This window comes from Corapipo altera, unplaced genomic scaffold (genome assembly GCF_003945725.1).
Source record: "Corapipo altera isolate COAL_440 unplaced genomic scaffold, ASM394572v1 295, whole genome shotgun sequence".
Taxonomy (NCBI): domain Eukaryota; kingdom Metazoa; phylum Chordata; class Aves; order Passeriformes; family Pipridae; genus Corapipo; species Corapipo altera.
The window spans coordinates 3834098-3860738 of record NW_020884936.1 but is presented as its reverse complement, the minus strand read 5'-3'; the positions used below and the strand labels follow the sequence as shown (position 1 = coordinate 3860738).

At 50.4% G+C, this 26641-nt stretch overlaps 1 protein-coding gene across 1 annotated transcript in view; it reads right to left on the bottom strand.

Moving 5' to 3' along the window:
• The window catches only part of EXOC6B (exocyst complex component 6B), a 325352-nt gene that overhangs the window by 103985 nt on the left and 194726 nt on the right, over positions 1-26641 (bottom strand). Inside the window, exons 11-17 of the mRNA XM_027660526.1 lie at positions 22025-22133; positions 21544-21641; positions 20299-20404; positions 19078-19187; positions 11542-11653; positions 7700-7834; positions 6510-6689 (exon numbers count right to left, since the gene is read on the bottom strand). Coding sequence (XP_027516327.1) covers positions 6510-6689; positions 7700-7834; positions 11542-11653; positions 19078-19187; positions 20299-20404; positions 21544-21641; positions 22025-22133 — 850 coding nt within the window. The remainder of the gene's footprint in view (positions 1-6509; positions 6690-7699; positions 7835-11541; positions 11654-19077; positions 19188-20298; positions 20405-21543; positions 21642-22024; positions 22134-26641) is intronic.

Genomic DNA, 26641 nt, shown 5'->3' with positions numbered 1-26641 from the left:
GTAATCGTTCTGTTGAAAAAGAAAATAAACACTCGCAGAGCTCTTTCTACCAGGGCAAGAGAGCTGCCGGGGTCGGCGCGTTCGCTCGCGAGCGGGGAAGAGGTGCCAAGAGAAGGCGAAAAAACTCGTGGCTCCAGCTGAAATCTGTGCCTGCCATCTGGCAAAAATAAGCAGAAAAGGGGAAAAAAAATATGGGGGGGGGGGGGGGAAAGAAAGGGGAGAAAAAAAGAAAAAAAGGCCTTTGGAGAGTTCACACTGAACTGCTCCGGACGGCAGAGGTTGGAGCTCGGTCGATCGCTGAAAGATTGCTTCCCCTTCCCGGGTCAGCATCACCTCTTGACCTGCCCTGATTACCTTCCAAAGGAGGTTATCGAGATACAAGACTAACAGAGGATTAAAGGAAACTTAAAATAAAAACAAAACACCCCCCTCGCCCCCCCCCTTTCCCTCAGCCTCGCTCCCCTCCCCCAGGAAAACATCCTTGCTTTGTTAACCTGACAGTTCCCGGGAGGTGTTGACACAACCCTCCATCTCTGAGGAGCTTAATGTCAACAAATCAGTGTGTTTGGAGTAGCCCTGTCAATGCGATTTACATTAACTTGTCTAACAAGAAATAAAAACAACAATCAGCCATCAAAGACAAAGGGCTTTTTCAGTCATTCTTTTCAAAGCATCAGGCTGGAAATGTTCATTTTTGGAGGCCGTGGCCCTGAGCTCGCTGAAAACCAGAAACCACCTTTTTTTTTTTTTTTTCCCCTCTTTCTCCTAAAATACTTGGGGGTTTTTTAACTCAATTTTTTTTTTTCTCCCCTTTAAAAAAAACGAGTATTTTCTTTTAAAGGAGCCCCGAGCATCCCATATTAATAAAGCTCCACAGCAGCAGTAACTGACTCTCCCCTGGTTAACTCAGGAAGAGGTCGGCCTGGAAAGCCAAAATGTTAATTATGCTTTGATTTCCATCAGCGTTTTTATTTGCTTTGAGACTGTTTCGGGCACTTAGAGGAGCATTTTCAAATTGTGGCTCTAAACCACCATGACAATTCCATGCAGCCCTGGAATGCATCCCAAAACCCCTGGAACTTCACCGTGAACTTTTCCTGCCCCCATCCCCCCAGCACACGCTGTACCCACCGACGTGCCCGGCACCGTCCCGGAGCAACGCTGCAAAATGCAAATGAATTCCAGGAATTCCCAACATCTTAGTGGTTCTCATCATCTCCCACAAGGTCTACTCTTGATGCTCTAAAGGAAAAATTAGGGATGGCAGTTCCTGCTTGAACTCCAGAGGAAGAGGAGACTCTTCAGGCAGCTCCTCGAGCCGGGATTTTGGGATGGGTGGTTTTTGCTGCTTGAACCAGGTGACCTGGGTGCCCAGAGAGGTGGGTGGATGCCCCATCCTTGGAAAAATTCAAGGTCAGCTGGACAGGGCTCTGAACAACCTCAGATGTGACGAGAATCATGGAATATTCTGAGTTGGAAAGGAGCCACAAGGATCAGAGTCCAACTGAATGGTCCATATGGGGATCTGATCTAGTTGATCAGTCTCTGCTTATTATGAGGAGTTGCACCAGATGACCTTTTAAAGTCCCTTCCCAAAATTATTCTGTGGCCTCCAGTGGTCCTTCAACCATTACAGAATCAGAGAATCATGGAATATTCTGAGCTGGAAGGGACCACAAGGATCAGAGAGTCCAAATCCCAGTTGAACAGCCCAAAAGGGGATCTATCTTACTGAAGATGTCTCTGCTTGTTCTGAGGAGTTGCACCAGATGACCTTTAAAAGTCCCTTCCCAAAATTATTCTGTGGCCTCCAGAGGTCCTTCAACCATTAGAGAATCAGAGAATCATGGAATATTCTGACCTGGAAGGGACCCACAAGGATCAGAGAGTCCAGTTCTTAAGGGAATGGTCCACACAGGGATCTCATCTAGTTGAAGATGTCCCTGCTTATCATGGGGTGTTGTACCAGATGACCTTTAAAGGTCCCTTCCCAAAATAATTCCATGGCTTCCAGAGGTCCCTCAACAGTTGCAGAATCACAGAATTTTTAGAATTGGAAGGGACCCACAGAGTCCAACTCTTGAGTGAATGTCCCACACAAAGATTGAACCCCCACCCCTGGTGTTATCAGTACCCTGTTCCGACCAACTGAGCTCATCCCAGGGTTTATTTTCTGGGATTCCTAATAAATCCAGGAAAATTTCAGCCATTCACACGTCCAAAAAGGGAAACACAAGACCCAAATCTTGGCTGGGAGTTGCCTTTCAGCTCACTCAGCACCTCTGCTCCTCTTCACCCCCTCTCCAAAACAGAGTCACGCAGACTTTCCAAGGCCACTTGACCTGCCCTGGGTGAGTGGGAGCCTTGACCTCGGGAAGGTTTTCCTGCCACTGGGACAATGGGATTCCTCCCACCCATCCCAGGGAGGGTATTTCTGCAGGCTCAGGGCTTTGGGCTTGGTTCTATCCCAGGATGGAGCTTTTTGGGGGGATAATTTTAACACCAAAACCACTGACGTGCCCAGGTTGGGGTTCTTTGAGCAGCAGGTGAGGGTGGAATTCTGGGTGGAATTCCAGCTCCTGATGCTCCTCAGCTCCTGACTCTTTTCTTCCAAAAAAACTGCGGCTTCTAATACCAGGAAAACAGTTTTCACTTGTTAAAAGTTGTGTAAATTCAGGAATGTACCCAAACATCAGCTCTGGAATGTGGTGGCAGCTCCAAACCAGGAGATGGGAACGGGAAGGGATGGATGGAGCTGCATGAAGGAAGAAGAAGATGCTCCAGGGATTCTTCATCCAGGAATGGGGCACTTGGTTTTTTCCAGGAGATACTGGAAAATCTGGATTGTAGAGCTGCACCAGGTTGAAAATTCATTCCCAGCAGGGAAGCAATTCCTGTTAGATCCCAGTACCACAGTGATTTATTATTTGTGTGTTATAAAAAATGAAATGAAATAAAATGAAATGAAATTTTAAGAAAGTAAAATAAAATATAATATAATATAATACAAAAAAAAAGTCAAATGAAATAAAATAAAACAAAATAAAACAAAGTAAAATAAAGTAAATAAAAATACATAAAATAAAGTAAATAAAATACATAAAAATACATAAAATAAAGTAAATAAAGTAAATAAAAATACATAATAATACATAAGATAATAAAAAATAAAATAAAATACAGTAAAATGAAGTAAATAAAAATATGTAAAATTAAAATAAAATAAATATATCTTTTATCCTATCAATAGCTCTACTTCTCATAATTTGGGCTGGATTTGGATGAGCAGTATAGAAACAGCTCCACTTTTCCCCAGCAAACCTAAAATATCCTCCTGGAGTCATAATTCACCCTTTCTGCAGACTGTTCCTTCTCCCCTCTCACTCTCTCCTTTCACAGCTGAAGCTCATCCCACATTTTTGGTGCTTTCCCAACCATCTCCATCATTTTCCTGCCTGGCTTTAGACACGTGGGGGTTTCTACACAACTTATTTCCTACATTTCATCAGCAAAGGGCAGGAATTTCAATGTCTTCCTAATTAAGCCACTGGAAAAAGATCCTTGAACCCTAAAAGGATGAAGAACCAGAGATACTAAAGGATCTGGAGGCCCTTTAAGGTCCACCCTGGTTCTTCCTGGTTTGTTCTCCCCCACCACAGCCTGCAAGAGGATGGAGGGACCCACCAACAACGGGCAGTGGTGGCATCTCCACACTCCTCTGAAGGAAGAAATTCCAATATATATAAAATATTCCCAGAGCCACCTCTCCTACAAAGCTTTGGAGGAGACCCCCAGCTCCCCACAGCCCTTGGCAGCATCTCCCTGAGGGGCCTCCCCGGCTCCCAGGGCTGCCAGGAGCCTTCTCCTCAGCTGAGGCCTGCACTTTGACCACAACAACCCCCGGTAGATCCAGGCTGGGACAGAGGGGCTGGAGAGGAGCCAGGCAGGAAGGGAGCTGGGAGTGGGGATGGACAGGGAGCTGAACAGGAGCCAGAGTGTGCCCAGGGGGACAAGAGGGCCAATGGATCCTGGCCTGGAGCAGGAACAGTGTGGCCAACAGGTCCAGGGAAGTGATTCTGCCCCTGGACTCAGCACTGGTGAGGCCACCCCTGGAGTGCTGTGTCCAGTTCTGGGCCCTCAGCTCAGGAAGGACACTGAAGTCCTGGAGCAGGTCCAGAGGAGAGCAACGAGGCTGGGGAAGGGACTGGAGCACAATTCCCATGAGGAGAGGCTGAGGGAGCTGGGGCTGTTCAGCCTGGAGAAGAGGAGGCTCAGGGGAGACCTCCTCACTCTCTGCAACTCCCTGACAGGAGGGGGGAACCAGGGGGAGGTTGGTCTCTTTTCCCAGGCAACCATCAGCAAGACAAGAGGGCTCGGGCTTCAGCTGTGCCAGGGGAGGTTTAGGTTGGAGATTAGAAAAAATTTCTTTACAGAGAGGGTAGTGAGACATTGGAATGGGCTGCCCAGGGAAGTGGTGGATTCTTCATCCCTGGAGGTTTTTAAGAAGAGACTGGATGTAGCATCAGTGCCATGGGCTGGGAACCACAGCGGGGTTGGATCAAGGGTTGGACTTGATGATCTCGGAGGTCCCTTCCAACCCAGCTGATTCTCTGATTCTCTGATTCTCTGATTCTATGATTCTATGATTCTGTGATTCTATGATTCTGTGATTCTGTGATTCTGTGATTCTATGATTCTGTGATTCTATGATTCTATCCATCTCGGTGCTTTTCAGAGCAATGAGTGTCCTCCCAACCCCCCAAAGATCACGACTCACTCCAAAAAGAAACATTAATATTTAAGGAAGACAAATCGCTCCAGGTCCAACCTCATCCATCACCGTGGGCTCCCTCCCCGGCCTCATCTGTCCTGCTGGTCAAGCTCCACGCTCCACTGCAGACACCAATCTCCCTGTCTAACCCCATTAAGCATTCCCAGTAGGATTCCTGGGAGTGGTCTCCACCCCTGTGGAGCATCATCTCCCTTTTTCTGAGGAGAATTCCAGCCGTTTCCAAGCACCTCCTGGCTCCAGAAGGCCCCCACACCTGGGCCACGCTCAGCCACGCTGCCCAGATGCCAGGGGAGGGGACTTTTTGGCAACAAACCTGGACAAAAAAACGGATAAAAGCCCTTCCAACCTCTCTGTACAGGAGGCAACACCTTATTTAGCAGTTTATTCCAGAGATAACAGAGCCAAGGAAGCCCCTTCTCCTCAACAACACCAGGAAAGCCACCTCCATTTCCCTTTCTATCCACAGCAAATCCTCAGCTCCATCCTTCTCTCAGACCTTCCTGTTGGGATTGGGATGGCCAAAGACATGAGCACAACTTTGGGGCTGTAACACCTCCTAAAACAGCTCTGGAGGGCTGGAACAACCTTCCAGAAGAGGAATGACAGGGAACAAACAAGCAGGATGAAGAAAACCACCGCTGGGGACTGTTAAATCTTCTCTTCCTGTTTATACCCAAGCTCATGAAAGATGCCCAGTGTGCCCAGTGTGGGCACAATCCTGGGCACCCAGGAACAACAAATAAATCACAGGCCCAGTAAAAAAGATCTGAAATTTGCTTTTAGAACAACTAAAAGCAGAGTTCAGTGGATTTGCTGTTCCAAAATACCTGCTGATCCCAGATCCTCCTCGGGGTATACCCAGACAGCTCAGAACAAATCTTATTTAAAGAGGGGAAAAAAAAAGCTTTTTGAGCAAAAATGAAACTCCCTGATGATTCTGTTTTTCCTACCCAACGAGACACTACTCAGCCAAGTGCAAAAAGCAACACAAACCACATTTTTGATGGCAACAACAGCATAAACACACGGGGGTATTTTAGACAGTAGAGAGAAGAAAGAAACACAGGCTGCCTTCCAACGGAGCAGGATTTTGATGGAAGGCACCAGTGGCTTGACAAACACTTGGAAATGTATCTGTAGCTCAAATAAGACACTCAGAGAGTGGATATCTTGAAAAAAAGAAATGCTGGATGGCCATCAAGCTGAACGTTAAAATAGCCAAAATCACAGAATGTGCTGAGCTGGAAGGGGCCCTCAGGGATCATCGAGTCCTGCACAGGCCCAGCCCCAAGAGTCCCCCCTTGTGCCCCAGAGGATCAGCCAAACCCTCCTGGAGCTCTGGCAGCCTTGGGGCTGTGCCCACTGCCCTGGGGAGCCTGGGCAGTGCCCAACCAGCCTCTGGGGGAAGAACCTTTCCCTAAAAACACAGGTGGGAAGTGAAGGATGACCCTCCTGGTGCACGGTGGGCTGTGATGGTGCCTCACTTGTGTGTAAAGAGACCTGCAAACAACTGGGGAGACTCTCAGGAAACCCAACTCGTGGTGACACGTGAAATATGCGTTACTTTACAACTGGAGTATTTTTTTTTTTACGTCAGAACCGACAGCACGACGCCCCGTTTCCACCACGCTCCATCGAGTCTGAGCAACCCGGAATTCCGACAACACCGTGGGATGCCTGGAGAGGAACAGGAAGGGAGTTGGCGGCGGTGCCTTACCGGGAGGTGGGTGAACACGGCGAAGGTGCTGCGCAGGAAGCCGATGAGATCCACCAGGTAGTCGCTGGCCCTGCTGCCCGGCTCCAGGGCCATCCAGTCGTAGTCTGCCAGCTGCAGGAACTGGTCGATCTTCTGGTTGAGGTTGGTGTAGATCTCCTCCTCGGCCGCGTGCCGGGCGTCCTGCGAGGGACACGATGCGTGGGGTGGGGTCTCCACACCACAAATCCTCCCTCTCAGGCCTAAAGGTGGCACAACCCAAAGCTCAAGGAGCACCCAGGAGGCTGCTGAAGCCTCAGGGCACTCAGGCTGGTGGGACAGGTGCCACCGGGTCCAGGGGGATTCTGCCTCTGAAGGAACCTCGGGACAAATCTAGTGGAAGATGGAAGAGGAACATCCCGTATGGAAAAGGGTTGAGACCCACCCAACCAAAAGGTGTAGGGTGAAGGGGGCCACAGAGGAGACTCCCTGCCAAAATAAGGCAGGAAACTCAGCTTTAGGCCAAATAGGTGGGTGATGCCAGAATGGACTTCCCTGAGGACAGGAGATCTTAGTCTCCTGCTGAGTTATCCCAAGGGCAAAGCTCATCCAACCAATTCCCTGCTGTTCCCATGGGACACAATTCTAACACCACACACTTGACCCATCATGGCCTCAAGATTCCATATAAAGTATCTATGTGAACACTCCTGGGGTAGGATTTTGAGATTGGGAAGTCTGGGAGTTCCTGTCAGCCTTGATTTTTAGGGAATGCTGCTAAAAGGAGTGCAAAGGTACAGAAATGTAAAACTCTGGAAGTCTGTTCTCCTTTGGGGTTGAGGAGTTCATGGCCAGACATGGGGTCACACTGCACTCAAACAGAAAAATGAAAATTCATTTTAAAAAATAAATAAATTATCAGGCTTTTGGTCAAAAGCCAGATGATGATGATGATGATTATTATTATTATAATTATCATCATCATCATCATCATCATCATCCTTTAGATAATCAGGGCTGTAAGTCAAGGCTACAAACTCTCATGCTCTCGACAAAAGCAACGCTGAGAAGGAACCCAAAAGTGACGGCACGAACTTCCCAAAATATGACCAAACCATCTTCTGGCTCAGCCCAGCTGCCTAAAACTCCAAATCCACGCTCTCCAGCTGCCCACCAGCAGCTCCTCCTGGAGGTGGAGCCCCTGGATTTCTCACCTTGAAGGTGGTGGTCCCGTAGAGCTTCGTCGTGTGCACGGTTTCCGGAAGCACGTTGGTGATGTTGGTGATGAATTCCTCGAGGAACTTGCAGGATTTCTCCAGATGGGTCGTGTTTATAATAATCTGCACGAGCTGTAAAGGAAAAAAAAAACAACAAAAAAAAAGGGGGTTCAACCGTGGTGCTCACAAAGCCAGGGAGGTTAAATCCGAGGTTAAATCCAAGGAATTCTGGCGTGAAAAGCTGGCGCTGTGCAAACACAGCGAGCTTTGCTCAGGACTCCAAGTGTCTCCTCCTTTACCAACAGCAGAAACTTAAATAAAAGATAATTTGGGGGTGAAAGCCTTTCCCATGACAGCCACTGACACCACGGGAGACGATTATTTCTAATGGCTTTCCTACGCTCAGCTGTCACTCAGGGCTCGTGTCAGCCCTGCCCAAGCACGACAGGCCTCCCAAAAAAAACCTGCCCTTACAAATCAGAAGGCAAAAAAAAAAGTCTTCTGTCTGCCAATGAACCCTAAATAACCCACACCTGGAGTGACACCCAGCAGCATCACACCGAGGCAAAACAAAGAAACCACCAGGTTTGGCTTTTGGGAGGGTGCTGGTGGCAACCAGATCTCTCCCAGACCCACAAGGCATCATAATGTTGGATTAATTATAATTGCTGTAGAACTATTATTAAATTATAATTTAATTGCTGGAGCGTGGTGTGGTCGTCTGGAGCCACCTCCTCTACAGGAATGGTTTTGAAACACCCACAAATGTGAATGAGATTGGATTAGTCAGTGATTTAAGTGGTTTAGGCACAGGAACATTAGAGTGACACTACAAAAGATCACAGAGTCCAACTCTTGGTGGTGCTGGATGACATGGGAAGGGTGATGGTCACATCAGGGAGGTTCAGTGTGGATATCAGGACAACAAAGTCATTAGGAAGGTGGTGTAGGACTGGAACAGGGTGCCCAGAGAAGCTTTGGGACCTCTCTTTGGGAGAAAGGAAAAGTCAGGTAAGAAAGCCACGGCCGGCACGATCCAAGTGAGCGATGATCCCAATCCCAGGGGGAGGCTGGAGAAGAGGAGACTGAGGGGAGACCTCAGTTCAACTGCCTGGGCAGGGGCAGAGGAGGGGCAGGGACTGAGCTCTGCTCTGGGGGGACCAGGGACAGCACCCAGGGAATGGCTGGAGCTGTGTCAGGGCAGGCTCAGGTTGGATCTCAGGGAAAGGTTCTTCCCCCAGAGGGTGGTTGGGCACTGCCCAGGCTCCCCAGGGCAGTGGGCACAGCCCCAAGGCTGCCAGAGCTCCAGGAGGGTTTGGCTGATCCTCTGGGGCACAGGGGGGGACTCTTGGGGCTGGGCCTGTGCAGGGCTGAGGGTTGGGCTGGATGGGCCTTGGGGGTCCCTTCCAGCTCAGGATGTTCTGGGATCTGTGAAATCCTGGCTGGGCTGAGCTGGGTGGAAGGAGACGCCTCCACTCATGTGTTCATGGTCCTTTTATTTGGAGAAGGGGAGTGAGGTACTGACCAGCAAAACAGGTTGGAAAATCAGCTTAGCCAGGATGGTGGAGACATTCTTGGCCAGGACAAGGCAGGACTGGGATTGTCCTCCTCTTACATGTGCTCTTTGAGCTGTGCAGGACACGTTTGGCTGATCCTCTGGGGCACAGGGTGTGACCCTTGGGGCTGGGCCTGTGCAGGGCTGAGGGTTGGACTGGGTGACCCCTGGGGATCCTTTCCAGCTCAGCATATCCTGGGATTCTGTAACACCTCAGAGGTCCCTTCCAGCCGACACTTCTTCGATTTCAGTCCCATTTTTATTTTTAAAAAAATCAAATTATCATCTATTTGAACTCCATGGTTTTTTTACCTGTTTTTTACCTAAATGCCTTACAGGGGTAACCGAGAGTGTTCTCGCTCCTGAATTCCTCAGGTTAATTTTTATTCTCCAATTTTTGCCTCCAAACAAGTGCTCATCTGTGTTTCCCTGTGCCAACACAATCAGGATGTATTTTCCTGCAGTTCCAAGTCAATCAGACATTTCCAACTGTCTGAAATCCCTCCTAAACCTCTTCCCTGATCATCAGAATGGTCCAGATCACCTTGAAATCACAGCTTTGAAAGCTCTGAATGCTCTGATTCTCTTCCACCACTTGCTATGAGCTTTCCTGCTCCCTCTGGGGGCTCCTTCAAGTTCTGATTTTCACTTCAATTTGGAAGGGTAAGACCTTGTTGAGCAAGACCTTCTTGTTGTCCAAGACCTTCCTCTTGGGGGTCTTTTCTTAAGGGAATCCTTAAGGTTGGAAAAGACCTCTAAGATCACCAAGGATTTGAGGAATTTTCCAAGGAAAACACTCTGTGCTTCCATTTGGCCAAATGATGGTTTCACAAAGACAAGGGGAAGGAAGGGATGAAGATGCTCAAGGTAGATTTTCTTCAGGCAAATTAGGAAAAAAAAATGATGGGAGAGAGAACCCTGGGAGAGAGCAAGGAGCACCTTGGGAAGTGAGTAAAAATATGGAGAGAGATGTAAATTTATAGTGTTGAAAATGCACTGAATTCCCAAAACTCACCTACCCAACTTCCCAATCTCATATCCTAAACTCCCCAAGCTCATTTCCATAGGGAATTTACAGTGTCCAGAGAACAGGACACATTCCTACAGCTCAGCCAATTAAACTCTATTAATATCTATATATTTAATAACCACACAAAGGTCCCACCAGCGTCTCCATCTGCCCTGGGATCCCATGTTCCCACAGAACCCTGATTTATGTGCATTAAACTCATCAGAAATCCGATTTTCCACAGGAAAAAAGCATGGATCATGAAAAGAGAATCCCCAAATTGTGTTTGTGCTGTAACAATCTGCAAAAATGGCCTCTAACATCAGCTATAAATGGGATTACCTCCCACTCCACCCTCTCAGAGTTCCCACTTGGCTTTCCCTGTGTTCCCTGAGCTCCTGTGACTTAAATTCAGATACAGAACATTCCCCAAAATCAAAGGAGTGAAAAATTCGAAAACAACAGCAGAAAAGCTCCTTTTTCCCTCAACACAAAGAGTTTCCTGCTCCGTGGTTCCATCGCTCTTTTCCAACCAAATATTTCACAGTAATGCTCCAAACCCCCTTCTGTCACCCTGCCCTGGAAATCATGGAATACCAGAAGAGTTTGGGTTGGAAGGGACCTTAAAGACCAGCCAGTTTCACCCCCTGCCATGGGCAGGGACACCTTACACTAGCCCAGGTTGCTCCAAGCCCTGTCCAGCCTGGCCTTGGACCCTTCCAGGGATCCAGGAGCAGCCACAGCTTCTCTGGGAAATTTATTCTAGTTTTTTACCACCCTCACAGGGTGATATTTCTTTCCAATATCCAATCTAAATCTTCACTTTTCAAGTGGGAAGCCATTCCCTGTGTCCTGTCCCTCCATCCCTTGTCCTCAGCCCCTGTCCAGCTCTCCTGGAGCCCCTTCAGGCCCTGCCAGGGGCTCTCAGCTCTCCCTGGAGCCTTCTCTTCTCCAGGGGAACCCCCCCAGCTCTCCCAGCCTGGCTCCAGAGCAGAGGGGCTCCAGAATCCTGGAATGGTTTGGGTTGGGACTGTCAATCCTGCTGATTCCACGCCCTGCCATGGGCAGGGACACCTTCCACTAGACCAGGTTGCTCCAACCTGGCCTTGGACACTTCCAGGGATCCAGGGGCAGCCACAGCTTCTCTGCCCAACCTGGGCCAGGGCTTCCCCACCCTCCCAGCCAGGAATTCCTTCCCAATATCCCATCTATCCCTTCCCTCTGGCAGCTGGGGCTGTTCCCCCTTTGTCCCACCACCCCAAACCCACGTCCCACCTCCGTCAGCCCCACGTTTCTCCTCTTGATGACCGTCTGTAAACAGTTGCTCAGCGTCCGGGTCAGCAGCAGGTTCGTGGATTTCCGGATCATGTCGTCGACCTCGGTGGAGCTGGAAAAGGGGGGAATTGCAAGAGAGGTTTGCAAAATGGGCCATGAAAAGAAAATCACCTTCGTCCTCCTCCTTCCCAACGCTCTCCCAGCTCACCCATCATCATCCATGCAAGGCTTGCAGCTCCTGATATACTGATATATACAGAAATTCCAACTGTTTAGGTCAGGAAGGGGGACTAATATGTCCTAAACCTGAGCCTCAGATACAGAACATTCCCCAGAATCAAAGGAGTGCAAAATTCAAAAACAACAGCAGAAAAGCTCCTCTTTCCCACAACACAAAGAGTTTCCTGCTCCGTGGTTCCATCGCTCTTTTCCAACTGAATATTTCACAGTAATGCTCCAAACCTCCTTCTGTCACCCTGCCCTGGAAATTATGGAATAACAGAACAGTTTGGGTTGGAAGGGACCTTAAAGACCATCCAGTTCCACGCCCTGCCATGGGCAGGGACACCTTCCACTAGACAAGGTTGCTCCAAGCCCCATCCAACCTGGCCTTGGACCCTTCCAGGGACCCAGGAGCAGCCACAGCTTCTCTGAGAAATTTATTCCAGTTCCTCATCACCCTCGCAGGGAAGGATTTCTTTCCAAAATCTAATTTAAATCTTCACTTTTCCAGTGGGAAGCCACTCCCAGTTGTCCTGTCCTGTCCTTCTACGTACCTCCCTGAGCCTCTCCTCTCCCAGGGGATGCTCCAGCCCAAGGAAGAGCTGCCCATGGGCACCAGCACAACCCATGTGGCCAAGCCACCGCCCTGCACTCGACACTGGAGACCTGCATGTTCAGCACAGAAGGGAAAAGATCTCCAGTGGGGGAAAAAACTACTCCAATATCCCAAAATACCCCTCTCAACCTTCCCATGGCTTTTTAACTGCGTCATAAAACCACTGAATGCTTTGGGTTGGAAGGGATGTTAAAGATCATCCCCTCCCACCTCCCACTAGCCCAGGCTGCTCCAGCCTGGCCTTGGACACTTCCAGGGATCCAGGGGCAGCCACAGTTTCTCTGCCCAACCTGGGACAGGGCTTCAAGACAGAATTCCTTCCCAATATCCCATCTAGCCCTGCCCTGTGGCACTGGGAAGCCATTCCCTGTGTCCTGTCCCTCCATCCCTTGTCCCCAGTCCCTCTCCAGCTCTCCTGGAGCCCCTTTAGGCCCTGCAAGGGGCTCTCAGCTCTCCCTGGAGCCTTCTCTTCTCCAGGGGAACCCCCCCAGCTCTCCCAGCCTGGCTCCAGCCCTCGGAGCATCAGACTGGAAGCTCCTACCACACATTCCTGCCCTTTTCCAGGTGGTTACAACTTCAGCATCGCTGGAATTTGGAGGTTTGTCTTTCTGCCCCTCCAACATGTGGTCGGTGGCATCTCTCCTTTCCAAAGGAAGTTTGGGAAACCTGCCCTGCCGGAGGCTCCTTTGATCTGCCCTTGGCCCTGCATTAGCCCTGACACCACGGGCTTTGCCTCCAGCAGGAGAGGGCACAGGGAATTCCCCCTGGGAATGCTGAGACGTGTTAATAACTTGGAGGCTCCCGGTAAATGGAGCCCGTGACCTTTGGCTCCTGCTCCTGCTCCACCTGACAAAGGGGCCATGGCACAAAGCTGGGATTGACAGGAGAAACAAAAGCAATCCCTGAGGTTTCCTCACTGCTGGGGGATGTTGGGATGCTGCTGTTGGAGTTCCTGCTGGGCTGGGAATGGGCGCTGCCCGCCTGTGTCTTGTTCCCACTTCCCAAATTTCTGTGCCTGTTTCATGCTGGCTCGGTGCCTCTGCTCCAAGTGCTGCTCCAACAGGGCCTGATGCTCGGGAAGGTGGGACTGAGCCTCCTCCAACAGGGGCTGTGGGATTCTGTGCCCACAGCAGCTCCTGGAACTGCTCATCCTTCCCATATTCCGGCATAGCTCAGTCAGCTCCTTTTCTGAAGTTATTCCAGCCCTTTCTTGTGCTGCTGCCTGGGAATTGCACTGAAATCCCTCAAACTGGGCCATTCACATCAGAGTTGGGCTCTGTGGGTCCCTTCCAATTCTGAATATTCCTTGATTCTGTGAAATTCCCGGGAGAAGTGGCAAACACTGCTGCCCACCCACATCCCTGAGCAAAGCCATGACCGGAATTCCAGGAGAAACCCATGTCCTGCTGCCTTTTCCCAAGGAAAAGCCCAGCTGCACAACCCCCCTGCCACAGTGCACTGCCCAACAGGTTCCTCCAACATTTCCTTTTTCCCTGATGTTTAGAAGTTGGCTTTTCCAAGCTAAATGGTTCCACCATCTGCTTCCCAGTTAGAGACAGCGGAGCTGGACCAGCAGCTCCCGAGAACTTAAATCCAAAGCCAGCAGACAAAATCTCAGTGTGGGTCACTTTTAGATCATCACTGATCCCAGGGAGTTTATTTTCCTCCTGCTATCCCACTTCATGTCCCAGAAGGACCCCTTGACTCCTTCTCCCAAGGTTTTCACATGTCCAAGGTGATGCATTTGGGTTTTATAAACTGTGGAAGAGAAACCAAAGGTAGAAGGGAAAAGAAACCAGCAAATGGATTTTCCTGGTCTCTATACTTATGGGAAGGGCTCTCAAAGAAGGTTTTAGTCAGAGATAAGTCAAAAAGAAATTCAAACACAAACCCCAAATCTCATCATGCCACTCCCCCCAGGCTGTCCATCATACCCCAGGAAAAACCAGATATCCCAGTCCACACCAGCAGACAACACAAGGGTTAAATAGAGCCATAGCAACCAAATCCAACCCTGTTTTGGATCTAGGGATGGTAAAAAAGACACCTGAGGAGATGGAAAGCAAAGGGGTGATGCAAAGCCAACTGTGACACTGGAGGGGGGTGGGAAAACTGGGAAGGGGGTGGGGAAGCAGAAAGGGCTGGATCCATGTTCAGAGGAGTGGAAAAAAATGTTTAGGGAGCAAAAAATACACAAAGCTGAATCCTGGTAAAAACATTGAGGGTCTTTTGGGATTGGAGAAGGACTCTGGACAAGGGATGGAGGGACAGGACAAGGGGGAATGGACTTAAGCTATGGAGGGTGAGTTAGATGGGATATTGGGAAGGAATTCCTGGCTGGGAGGGTGAGGAGGCCCTGGTCCAGGTTGACCAGAGAAGCTGTGGCTGCCCCTGGATCCCTGGAAGTGTCCAAGCCAGGTTGGAGCAACCTGGTCTAGTGGAAGGTGTCCCTGCCCATGGCAGGGGGTGGAATGAGATGATCTTTAATGTCCCTTCCAACCCAAAGCATTCCATGATTCTATCATTTTCCTTAGGAAATCCTGAAATGCAACATACAGGGAATCACAGAGGATGGTGGAGGTTGGAAGTGCAGGTGGTACCTGGAGCTCCAGGGATCGACTGGAACCCAGAAAACCCAGATAAAAACCCCGGGATTTGGACACAACGTCAGCTTTTCCGCACTAAATCAACACAGCAACCGAATCTACAGGGCTGGAAAAGTTTGGGTTTAAAACCCAAATGTCACCCTGTCACCAGGGAATCCCAATCCAACACGGGAGGCACCGCCTGGCTGCCGGAACGCCCCAGGACCGTCACGCTCCCGGCAGGATCCGGGTGCTGCTGCTTTGCCAGGGCTGTGGGGTCACCAACCCCTTGGAAGCCCAGGGCTGGCTGCAATCTCTTACTCATCTGTGGGAACATCCCCCTCACCTCCAGGGCAAGGACAAGCTCAGGAATTCCAGGCTGCTTCTACTTCTTCAAAGAACTTCAAACCGAGCTTTCTCCCTGCACCGGCGGCATTCCTGCCTGTTCTTGTGGAATCTCAGGATCTTTAAGGTTGGAAAAGGCCTCTAAAGACAAAGAGGCCAGCTGCCATCCCCCAGCACTGCCAAGGCACGTGCAAGCACTAAATCATGTCCCCAAAGTGTCACATCCACAGGGCTTTTAAATCCCTCCAGGGATGGGGACTCCGCCACTGCCCTGGGCAGCTGGGCCAGGGTTGGAGAACTTTTTCCACGAAGAAATTTTCCCAATATCCAACCTAAACCTCCCCTGGTACAGTTTGAGGCCATTTCCTCATGCTCTATCTCCCATGGGCTCCGAGAAAGGACAAAATGGAAGCATTCCATGAAAAGGCCCATGGCAGGGGGTGGAATGAGATGGTCTTGGATGCTCTGGAGCCAGGCTGGGAGAGCTGAGGGGGTTCCCCTGGAGAAGAGAAGGCTCCAGGGAGAGCTGAGAGCCCCTGGCAGGGCCTAAAGGGGCTCCAGGAGAGCTGGAGAGGGACTGGGGACAAGGGAGGGAGGGACAGGACACAGGGAATGGCTTCCCAGTGCCAGAGGGCAGGGATAGGTGGGATATTGGGAAGGAATTGCTGGCTGTGAGGAATCTGATGTATCAGCTCCCAACTGGTAGGATTTAGCAGTGCTGTGGTTGTTCCCAACCCTCCACACTCATCCCACAGCCAGGAGCAGCTGCAGCCCTCCCACCCCTCCAGGAACAGAGGAGCAGCAGCACGAGCTGCCAAAGAAACTCCATTTACCTCCTCTCTCCCCCAGCCAAATTCCAAAGGTCCTCCCTGATTTTGGTTCTTCAAACCTCTCATTTTTAGACCATTTTCTTTTTACTAACTTGACACACTTCGATCCTTCCCAGAGCTTTGCAACCCGAGTTCTTTCAGGATTGGTGTTTAGTTTGTAAAGCAACCCACCTCAAACCCAAACAACTGAAGTCTTGGTAGATTAGAGCTCCCATCCCATCCCTTCCACCCACTGTTTCCCAAAGATATTCCCTATCTTTCAAATGGGAAATGCCACTGGAAAAAGAGGAAGCCTTCCAGCCAGCGGATACTTTTCAGGACAACTTGATCAACTCAAAACACACTTGTAACAAAGAGGAAACTGCTGAATTTATAAAGGAGGTTTTCTTTCTCTTAATTATTTAAGAGAAATAATTTAAAAGTCCTATAAATCCACACGGGGCTCCAAATTTTCTTCAAACACACGAAGAGCAAAAGAACTTTCACGGGAGCAGCAACATAAAGGGGGAAAACTCCCGCCAACAAACACAAGGAGGGAGTTTAAAAAAAAATAATTACGAAAAAATAATAATTAGGGGGAGGGAAAAAAAAAAAAAAAGAGCTCCATTTTCCACCCCGGGCTCTGCTCTTTGGGAAAAGAGCTCAGAATCTTGAAGGGAACTGTCTGGGTTAATGACAGCTGATGTCCTGTATCCCGTGGCAGTAGCTGTGACCTCCAGGCCCCCCGTGACTGACGGGCTGACCCCGATCGCTCCGGGGTGTGACAGAAATGACAACCAAGGAAGAAAAAGAAAGGGAAAGAGAAAGGAAACTGGCTGCCGGCTTTGTAGCCAGGCTCCCTAATAAAACCTAATTCAAGCTGTCAGGGTGAAATGAAGAAAGTGTCAACAGGGGTTTTTCAGAGAAATATTCCAAATGTTTGGCTGGAAAAAGGCAGAGCCGGGCTCCCATCCCCCCAGCTCCTCAGAAAGGGCTGGAAAAGCCGATGTCGAAAGGAATTTTAATAACGTGCCCAAGGGGACCCCCGAGGAGGGACCCCAAGGGGATGGTTTTCCTCCCTTCCCTGACAAGGCCAATCATCCCAGTAATGGTGAGGGGCACAAGGCTGGGGCAGGGGGAAGCGCCAGGGGAGGGGTTGGGTGAAAGCAGCGTCCGTGTGAAATCGGAGCGAGGTGTCGGCCCCAGAAACCGAGAGGCTTCATGGTGACCCCCGGGTTAAGAGCCCCGGGAGCCACCAAAGAGAACAACCTGCCACTGGTGAAAGGCTGAGGGGGAACGTGGGGCAAGGAACGTCCCAGGATCCCAAAGAGACCACGGAGCTGCTGTGGCCTCCGGCGGGAGGGAGGGGGAAAGTGCCTCCCCAGATCAGTGTCCCTGGCTCAGAGGGAGGGAATTCAGACCCTGAAGGACCTTGTGTGGGCTCCAAAACGTCTGGGGAGGGCCCAGAGCGCTGGCCCAGCTTCATGTCAGTACTGGGGCAATCGTGGAATGGCTCGGGTTAGAAGGGATTTTAAACCTTATCTTGTTCCAAATCCCTGCCATGGGCAGGGACATCTTACGTTATCCCAGGTTGGACAGGCCTTGGAGCAACTTCCTGAACACTTCCAGGCATCCAGGGGCAGCCACAGCTTCTCTGCCCAACCTGGGACAGGGCTTCAACACCCTCACAGACAGCAATTCCTTCCCCATATCCCATCTATCCCTGCCCTCTGGCAGTGGGAAACCATTCCCTGTGTGCTGTCCCTCCATGCCTTGTCCCCAGTCCCTCTGCAGTTCTCCTGTAGCCCTTTCAGGCCCTGCAAGGGGCTCTCAACTCTCCCTGGAGCCTTCTCTTCTCCAGGGGAACCCCCCCAGCTCTCCCAGCCTGGCTCCAGAGCAGAGGGGCTCCAGTCCCAGGAACATCTCCAGGGCCTCCTCTGGACTCTCTCCAGCAGCTCCATGTCAGGTCATGGCCAGGATATAAAACCCCCCTCCTGCAACTCCCACCTCTTGCTAGTAGAGCTCTGCACGTGGAAGGGAAGAAGGATCCTTGCTTCCAGTGAAAATCTTGAAGGGAAGAAGCATCCCTGCATCCAGTAAAACCCCTGGTGTCAATTTTTCTGCCTCTACCAAGCTGAAAACGATTCCGAGTGCAAGAAAAAAAAGCACCAACTCGCAGTTTCTGGCAAATACAGTTGGTTTTCAACCTCACACATGTACACAGGGATAAAACCAGCATCAAAGCACCTTGGGATGAGGAGAGAGGAGGGTAAACACGTGGAATATTTTGCAGGCTTTTAAAAAACAACAACAAAAAAATCGTGTTATTTGTATGTAAACTCCCAGGAGAAGCAAGAAAAACAAAGCCCCGAAACCAGGAGTCGAAACTCATTAAGGTACAGAAATCCAAACCCCCCCAGAGCCTTCCTGACAACACATCCCTGGAATCCCGGGATTCACAGTCTGGGGGAGGTCAGAGATGTTCTAGGAGGCCCTGACCCAACGAGGAGTGGACACCACCACCTTTCTTGAGACAACCAGGTTCATTTATTTCCTAAAACTCCAGAAGCCTTTTGGAGGAAACAGCTCCCTCAGTTTTTATACAGCTGGGGTTGTCCTGGGTTGTTTTCTCTGGAAGTGTCCAAGGCCAGGTTGGAAGGGGCTTGAAGCAACCTGGGCTAGTGGAAGGTGCCCCTGCCCATGGCAGTGGGTGGCACTGGATGACTTTTAAGCTCCTTTCCAACCCAAACCGTTCCATGACCTTCCCCTCCATGAGGTAGTTTTGAAGACATAACCAGCCCTTGGAAGATGCCATTGCTCCAATAAGGCCACCAACCACCTCCAGCCTGGCCAGGGTTTATCCAAACAGCTGAACAACAGGAAAAGCTGAGAAAAAGAATTTATATTTTAAACCTCTGAGCTCTCTGAGTGCAAAGAACCCCGGGTGTGAATGTTTTACCTCAGGTGAAGGTCCTCCGAGAACTTCAGGCAGGCGTAGATGAATTCCTTGATCTGATTGTAAACTTTAGGCACAAACTCGGAGAAGGGGAACTTCTTTGGAAAGGGTTGCTGTAAAAAAACACAGGAGAGAATTCCATGCAAGAGCAGCCATCCACCGGGAGACGCACGACTGCTTTTCCAGCAGCGTGTTCCGAGAGGTCGGATCGATTCCGGGATTTAGCCACGTCCAGCAAGGAGACAACAAGGCATTTCTGGGGTGTTGGATAAACACTTCAGCCCAGTGAAATGTCACAGAATCCCTTACAGATGGAGTGCAGGAGGGGTTTGGAGCCTGGAAGGAGATTTGCAGCTCGGAGGGAGCAGGCAGAAAACAGGACCCTCATTCCCTCTCCCAAATCCCTCCCTCGCAGGAAAACAACCCCCTGGGAGAACTCCCTGACGCTTCTCTCCCATCATGCATGAGTTGTTTTGCTTGGTCACCTCCCCCAGGTGCTGCCCGAGGTGAGAATTTGCTTCAAACACCAAAAACCAATAGGAAACAGATTTTTCTACCCCAAATTTCCCATCCAGCTCTTCCCTGCAGTGGGGGGAGGTGCAGTGACACAGTAAGACCCTGGACCCCGTGACTTAATTTTGGGGGAAGGACAAAGACTTCCCGAAATCTGGATCAAGCCCCCTCCCATTCCTAATGAAGTTCCCCATGGATAGAGTTTCCTGGATGCCAGAAGGTCAAGCAGGATTTAAGGGACACAGGTTCCATCAGACTTGGATACACATCGGATTTGGGAGCAGGTACTTGTGGAAAAGCCAAGATAAAGCACCTTGTCAGGCTCTTTTCCTTTAAATATGAGATTAAAACAAATAAAGGTCAAGAACATGTTCATAAAATGGGAATAATACCAGTGGAAGGGGATATTTTTAGTCTCCTGTGCATTGCAAGGACTGCTCAGCTGATTGCACACCCTGATGTGAAAACAAGATCAACGAGGTTTTCCTCATCCACACCTGGAGAAATTCAACACATGGAAGGGATATTTGCTCCGTTCCCTGGTCCTGCTTTCTTTTCTTGCTGTGGATTTGGTCTGGGGAGGTGGATTTGGGTGATTTTTGATGCTTCCATTTGCAGTTCTCCACATCCCTGCTGAGGGTGTGGGGTTTTCCTGCACCAGCGGCCACACGAGGCCATTTTCCCCATTCCAAGACTCATTCCAAGACTCACCTTTTCAAGTTCAGCGTCCTGGAATGGGAACTGTCCAACTATTTTCTTATAAAGTTCTTCATTTGACACCGGGATGGGGCTGTAGTTGTCTGAGTCAAGTATATTTCTAGGAAAAGGAAAGAAAAGTCAGGAAGAGAGCTCTGCCAGGAGAGGACCCACAGCTCTGCCGGGTCAGGAAGATCCCAGGAGGAGATGCCAGTCCAAGATGGGATCCCACAAACCCACAGGAGCAGCACAGGGATGTGCCACTAATGTCCCAAGACACCCACAGCTTGGTGATGGAGCGAGGGCACAATATCATGGAATCATGGAATGGTTTGGGTTGGAAGGGACCTTAAAGACCATCCAGTTCCACCCCTGCCATGGGCAGGGACACCTTCCACTAGACCAGGTTGCTCCAACCTGGCCTTGGACACTCCCAGGGATCCAGAGGCAGCCACAGCTTCTCTGCCCAACCTGGGACAGGGCTTCAACACCCTCACAGCCAGAAATTCCTTCCCAGTATCCCACCTATCCCTCTGGTCACAGGAAGCCATTCCCTGTGTCCTGTCCCTCCATGCCTTGTCCCCAGTCCCTCTCCAGCTCTCCTGGAGCCCCTTCAGGCCCTGCAAGGGGCTCTCAACTCTCCCTGGAGCCTTCTCTTCTCCAGGGGAACCCCCTCAGCTCTCCCAGCCTGGCTCCAGAGCAGAGGGGCTCCAGCCCTGGCAGCACCTCCAGGGCCTCCTCTGGACTCTCTCCAGCAGCTCCATGTCCATTTTCCACACTAACTTTACTGTAACCCCGGATTTTTGCATCCTTCCATCTCCTGAGTGTCCATGTGAGCTCCATAATGAAACCATGACCTTGTCCCTCTGGGATGCAAAACCTTTGGTCCACAGGGATTTATTGCACCAATCTCAGCACACGCAGGATCCCCACAACTCTATTTAAACTGGCTCTCCCTGCTCCAGGAAAAGCCCAGGATCTTACTGAACCTTACTGCTGCCCAAAATTTAAACATGAACTCGCAATTATGATGCTTTCCCCATCCCTGGAAGTGTCCAAGGCCAGGTTGGATGGGGCTTGGAGCAACTTGGGATGGTGGAAGGTGTCCCTGCCCGTCGCAGGGGGTGGAACAAGGTGAGCTTTACCCGCTTCAACCCAAAACATTTGTGATTCTCTGATTAATCCCTCAAAAGATTTTATTTAGGGGCCAAAACGCCTCCGTGAGGGGCATCTCCTGGGTCTGCTGGAAGAGCCTCTTACCTGAAAACTCCTGACCATTTCTTCAGGAGGGTTTCACTGTACTGGTCCTGGATCTCCAACAGCATGTCAAAGAGCTGGTTCACTGGGAAGCCATAGCCCTGGGATGAGGGAAGAGAGCAACTTCAGGGGAAAAAAGCCACCAACAGGCAGGTGAAGATTTATTTTCTCTATTCAACAAGGAGCACGTGGGCAATTCCTCCTCTACCCCCAGCCCAGAGCTGAACAGTTCTGGTGGAGGGATTTAGGGGTTGATTTACCAAGGGTAGGACCAAGGACTATCAAAGGTTTGGTCCTTGGCCACTCTGAGGCACAGAGCAAAGCAGGTTGTCCATCAGGTGCCACAATCCATGCACTGACACCCCCAAAAAGAAGCCAGGACACCACATCCAGCCCCCACCAGTTGTTTAACCCTCTGGTGGGCATATTTGTTGGCAGCAGGACCATGGAGTGAGAGAAGGAGTGGTCCCCACCCACTGTGTACCTGGAGTGTGTCAGCAAAGAGGACGATGAGGTTCTTCAAGTCTAACACCAGGCTCGGGTCGGAGCAGTAGGACTGGAAAGAAGGGGAGAGAGGAAAACATGGGTTTAAACTGCACAACACGGAAAAAAATCCTGCCCTCGGCCCTCCTGTGTTATCTCTGGAGTGATAATAAATGCAGGGCCTAATGACCAGCAGCTTTTATCCTGCAGCAGTGTCACCCAGGGCCAGGGCAGGGGGGGTGATAAGGGTATCTCTCCTCCTAATGCCCCTCTCCAGGCTCTCCATGATGAACAAAGACTTTGGGTGCTCCAGAGATACCTGAAGTGTCTCTAAGATTCCCCAGGAGCTGCTGGGAGAGCGAGAGGAGATGAAGCAAATCAACACCACTGTCAGAGCAGGACGCCAGCAGCTCCTCATCCAATATTTACCATGTTGTGTCTGATGGTAATGAAGCATCAGTGGCTCGGGCTGAGGGAAAACTTCTTCTATTCCAACAAATTAATGGTCAGAACTCCAACACAAGGATTTATTGTAGGTCAGGACGCTGCTCAAAACCCCAAAGACACAACTGAGTGCAGTGACAGCGCTGGTGTCCCCCCCCAGAGCCACCCCCATGTCCCCCACATGCTCGCTCTGGACACAGAAAAACCTCCCTGTGCTGAAATATGTAAAGTCTGAGGCAGATTTTGCCCAAATATAGAATCAGGGATCACGAGCTGGACAGAGAAGCGGATTTAAAGAGAACAGATTTAAAGCTCACTGGAAACTCCAGGAGGAACAACTCCATTAATCATTGGGAAAGGCTGGAAGACACACGTTTTCCAGCTCACTGTCCAAAAAAAAAAAAAAGAGAGTCAGAAGGAAAGATAACGCCCTAAAGCTCTCAGAAGGGATAGAAGATGTCCCTGTCTACAGCGAGGAAGAAAATCCAGGGATAAATTTGGCTGAACTGGAAGAACTGAAGCAACCTCCCCAAGGTGAGAGCTCCCCTCAAGCCCCAGTACGGGATGGAGGGCACTGGTGTGTGTGTGGGAGCTGGAGGGGGAGCTGTGCCCAGAGAAAAAGGGGTGATGACCACAGGAGTGGTGTTGGGAGATCATGGAATGCTCCCTGACTCCTGCAAAGCCCTCTCCTGGCAGCCACTTCACGCAGCAAGTTTGGCATCACTTGAAACAACCCTGTGAGGGCAACAAAGGCGGGGGGAACTGAGGAGTCCCGTGGTCGGGCCCGGCCCCCTCTCACGGTCCCACCTCGGAGAAAATCCCACTTAAAAGGAAAACAAACACGGGTTTACAACCCAGTGGGGTGTTCAGCTCTGTGTTTAGGAACACGGGAGCTCAGGGGAAGGAGGCAGCTTTCCAAGCAACAAAACTGGGAAGCTCCTGTGGTCCCTCAGCCCAACGAGCTCCAGGCCCGGAGAAGAGTCATGGAATGGGTTGGATTGGAAGGGACCTTCCAGACCATCTCATTCCACCTCTTGCCATGGGCAGGGACACCTTCCACTAGACAAGGTTGCTCCAAGTCCCATCCAACCTGGCCTTGGACACTTCCAGGGATCCAGGGGCAGCCACAGCTTCTCTGGGAGATTTATTCCAGTTTCTTACCACCCTTGCAGGGAAGGATTTCTTTCCAATATCCAACCTAAATCTTCACTTTTGCAGTGGGAAGCCATTCCCCCTCATCCCTTGTCCCTCTCCAGCTCTCCTGGAGCCCCTTCAGGCCCTGCCAGGGGCTCTCAGCTCTCCCTGGAGCCTTCTCTTCTCCAGCTGAACCCTTCCAGCTCTCCCAGCCTGGCTCCAGAGCAGAGGGGCTCCAGAATCATGGAATGGTTTGAGTTGGGACTGTCAATCCTGCTGATTCCATGCCCTGCCATGGGCCTTCCACTACCCCAGGTTGCTCCAGCCTGGCCTTGGACAATTCCAGGGATCCAGGGGCAGCCACAGCTTCTCTGCCCAACCTGGGACAGGGCCTCCCCACCCTCCCAGCCAGGAATTCCTTCCCAATATCCCATCTATCCCTGCTCACTGGCAGTGGGAAGCCATTCCCACTTGTCCTGTCACTCCCCATGGATTATCCCCACCTGCCAAGCCAAAGTCATGAGCACGTTCTGCAGAACTCGGCGTGATTTGGAACCAGCAGCTTTTTGTGTCTGCACACAGAAATTTTAGGGTTTTCCCAGCAAAGAACCTTTGGGTTTCCCCCCACGTTCCCAGGACACCCCATCAGATGCAGATCTGCAGCTCCTGCTCTGCCAACCCCAGGGAGCTATGGGGCATCAGGGCCTAAACACCTTGTACTTTCTAGAGAAAACGGCCCAATAATTTAAAAACAGATTTGTGGAAACTCATTAATCACAGAATGTGCTGAGTTGGAAGGGATCCACAAGGATCATCCAGTCCAACCCTTGGCCCTGTCCAGGACACCCCAACAATCCCACCCTGTCCCTGAGAGTGTTGTCCAAACCCTCCCTGAACAAAGTCCTCAAGCACATCACAAGATTTGCCTTTTACTGTCAGAACTTTCCATCCCCCTGATGAATGCTGAGCCAGCACAACATCACGTCAGGTGATAGAAAACTGGCAAAAAAAGTACATTTTTTGCAACTGGCTCTGCTTTTTAAGCTCATTCAGGCTGTGAAATTTGAGGGAATAAGATGGTCCTGAAGGTCCCTTCCACCCCAAAGCGTTCCAGGATTCTGGGATCCCGTATCAAACTGGGTCACGCTCCAATGAGTCACAGAGTCACAGAATGTGCTGAGCTGGAAGGGACCCACAGGGATCACCCAGTCCAACCCTCAGCCATGCACAGGCCCAGCCCCAAGGGTCCCACCCTGTGCCCCAGAGGATCAGCCAAACGTGTCCTGCACAGCTCAAAGAGCACATGTAAGAGGAGGACAATCCCAATCCTGCCTTGTCCTGGCCAGGAATGTCTCCACCATCCTGGCTAAGCTGATTTTCCAACCTGTTTGGCTGGTCAGTACCTCACTGCTCCTCTACAAATAAAAGGACCATGAACACACAAGTGGAGGCGTCTCCTTCCACCCAGCTCAGCCCAGCCAGGATTTCACAGATCCCAGAACATCCTGAGCTGGAAGGGACCCCCAAGGACCATCCAGCCCAACCCTCAGCCCTGCACAGGCCCAGCCCCAGGAGTCCCACCCTGTGCCCCAGAGGATCAGCCAAACCCTCCTGGAGCTCTGGCAGCCTTGGGGCTGTGCCCACTGCCCTGGGGAGCCTGGGCAGTGCCCAACCAGCCTCTGGGGGAAGAACCTTTTGCTGAGATCCAACCTGAACCTGCCCTGGCACAGCTCCAACCATTCCCTGGGGTCCTGTCGCTGGCCCCTCCCCAAGAATGTGCAAAGAGATGCTTTTTCCCCTGTTTTTGGGGGACAAATCAACTCCCTTTGTTGGTGCTTCTCAAAAACCGTTGGTGAAATAACAAGGAAAACATAAACCCACTGTTTGCTGCTCCAAAATATTGACTTTTGTAGGGAAACGAAGCCAATTGAGAGGGGAAAACAGCCATGGAATGGGAATGAACCGTGTGCCTTCATGTTCTTCAAACAGTCATTGGAAACAGAGGGAAAACAAGGAATAATTAAAAAAAGCCAATATTAAAGCACATCAGGTCACAGCCAAGGAAGGATACTGAGGTGCTGGAGCAGGTCCAGAGGAGAGCAATGAGGCTGGGGAAGGGACTGGAGCACAAGTGCTGTGAGGAGAGGCTGAGGGAGCTGGGGCTGTTCAGCCTGGAGAAGAGGAGGCTCAGGGGAGACCTCCTCACTCTCTGCAACTCCCTGACAGGAGGGGGGAGCCAGGGGGGAGTTGGTCTCTTTTCCCAGGCAACCATCAGCAAGACAAGAGGGCTCAGGCTTCAGCTGTGCCAGGGGAGGTTTAGGTTGGAGATTAGAAAGAATTTCTTTGCAGAGAGGGTGCTCAGCCATTGGAATGGGCTGCCCAGGGAAGTGGGGGATTCTCCATCCCTGGAGGTTTTTAAGATGAGACTGGATGTGGCATCAGTGCCATGGGCTGGGAACCACAGTGGGGTTGGATCAAGGGTTGGACTCGATGATCTCGGAGGTCCCTTCCAACCCAGCTGATTCTATGATTCTGTGATTCTACGATTCTATAATTCTCTGATTCTGTGATCCTATGATTCTACAGTTCTATGATTCTACAGTTCTACGATTCTGTGAGTCTGTGAGTCTGTGATTCTACGATTCTCTGATTCTCTGATTCTCTGATTCTATGGTTCTATGATTCTGTGATTCTATGATTCTCTGATTCTCTGGTTCTATAATTCTATGACTCTATGATTCTGTGATTCTGTGAGTCTGTGATTCTATGAGTCTATGAATCTATGAGTCTATGACTCTATGATTCTCTGATTATATGACTGTGATTCTGTGATTCTATGAATCTGTGATTCTATGGTTCTGTAATTCTATGTTTCTATGATTCTCTGATTCTCTGATTGTATAACTCTATGATTCTGTGATTCTGTGATTCCATGATTCCATAATTCTGTGATTCTGTGACTCTATGATTGTTTCTATGATTCTCTGATTCCATGATTCTAAGGGCTGAGGGATCCAAAGGCTCCCACTCACCGAGTGCG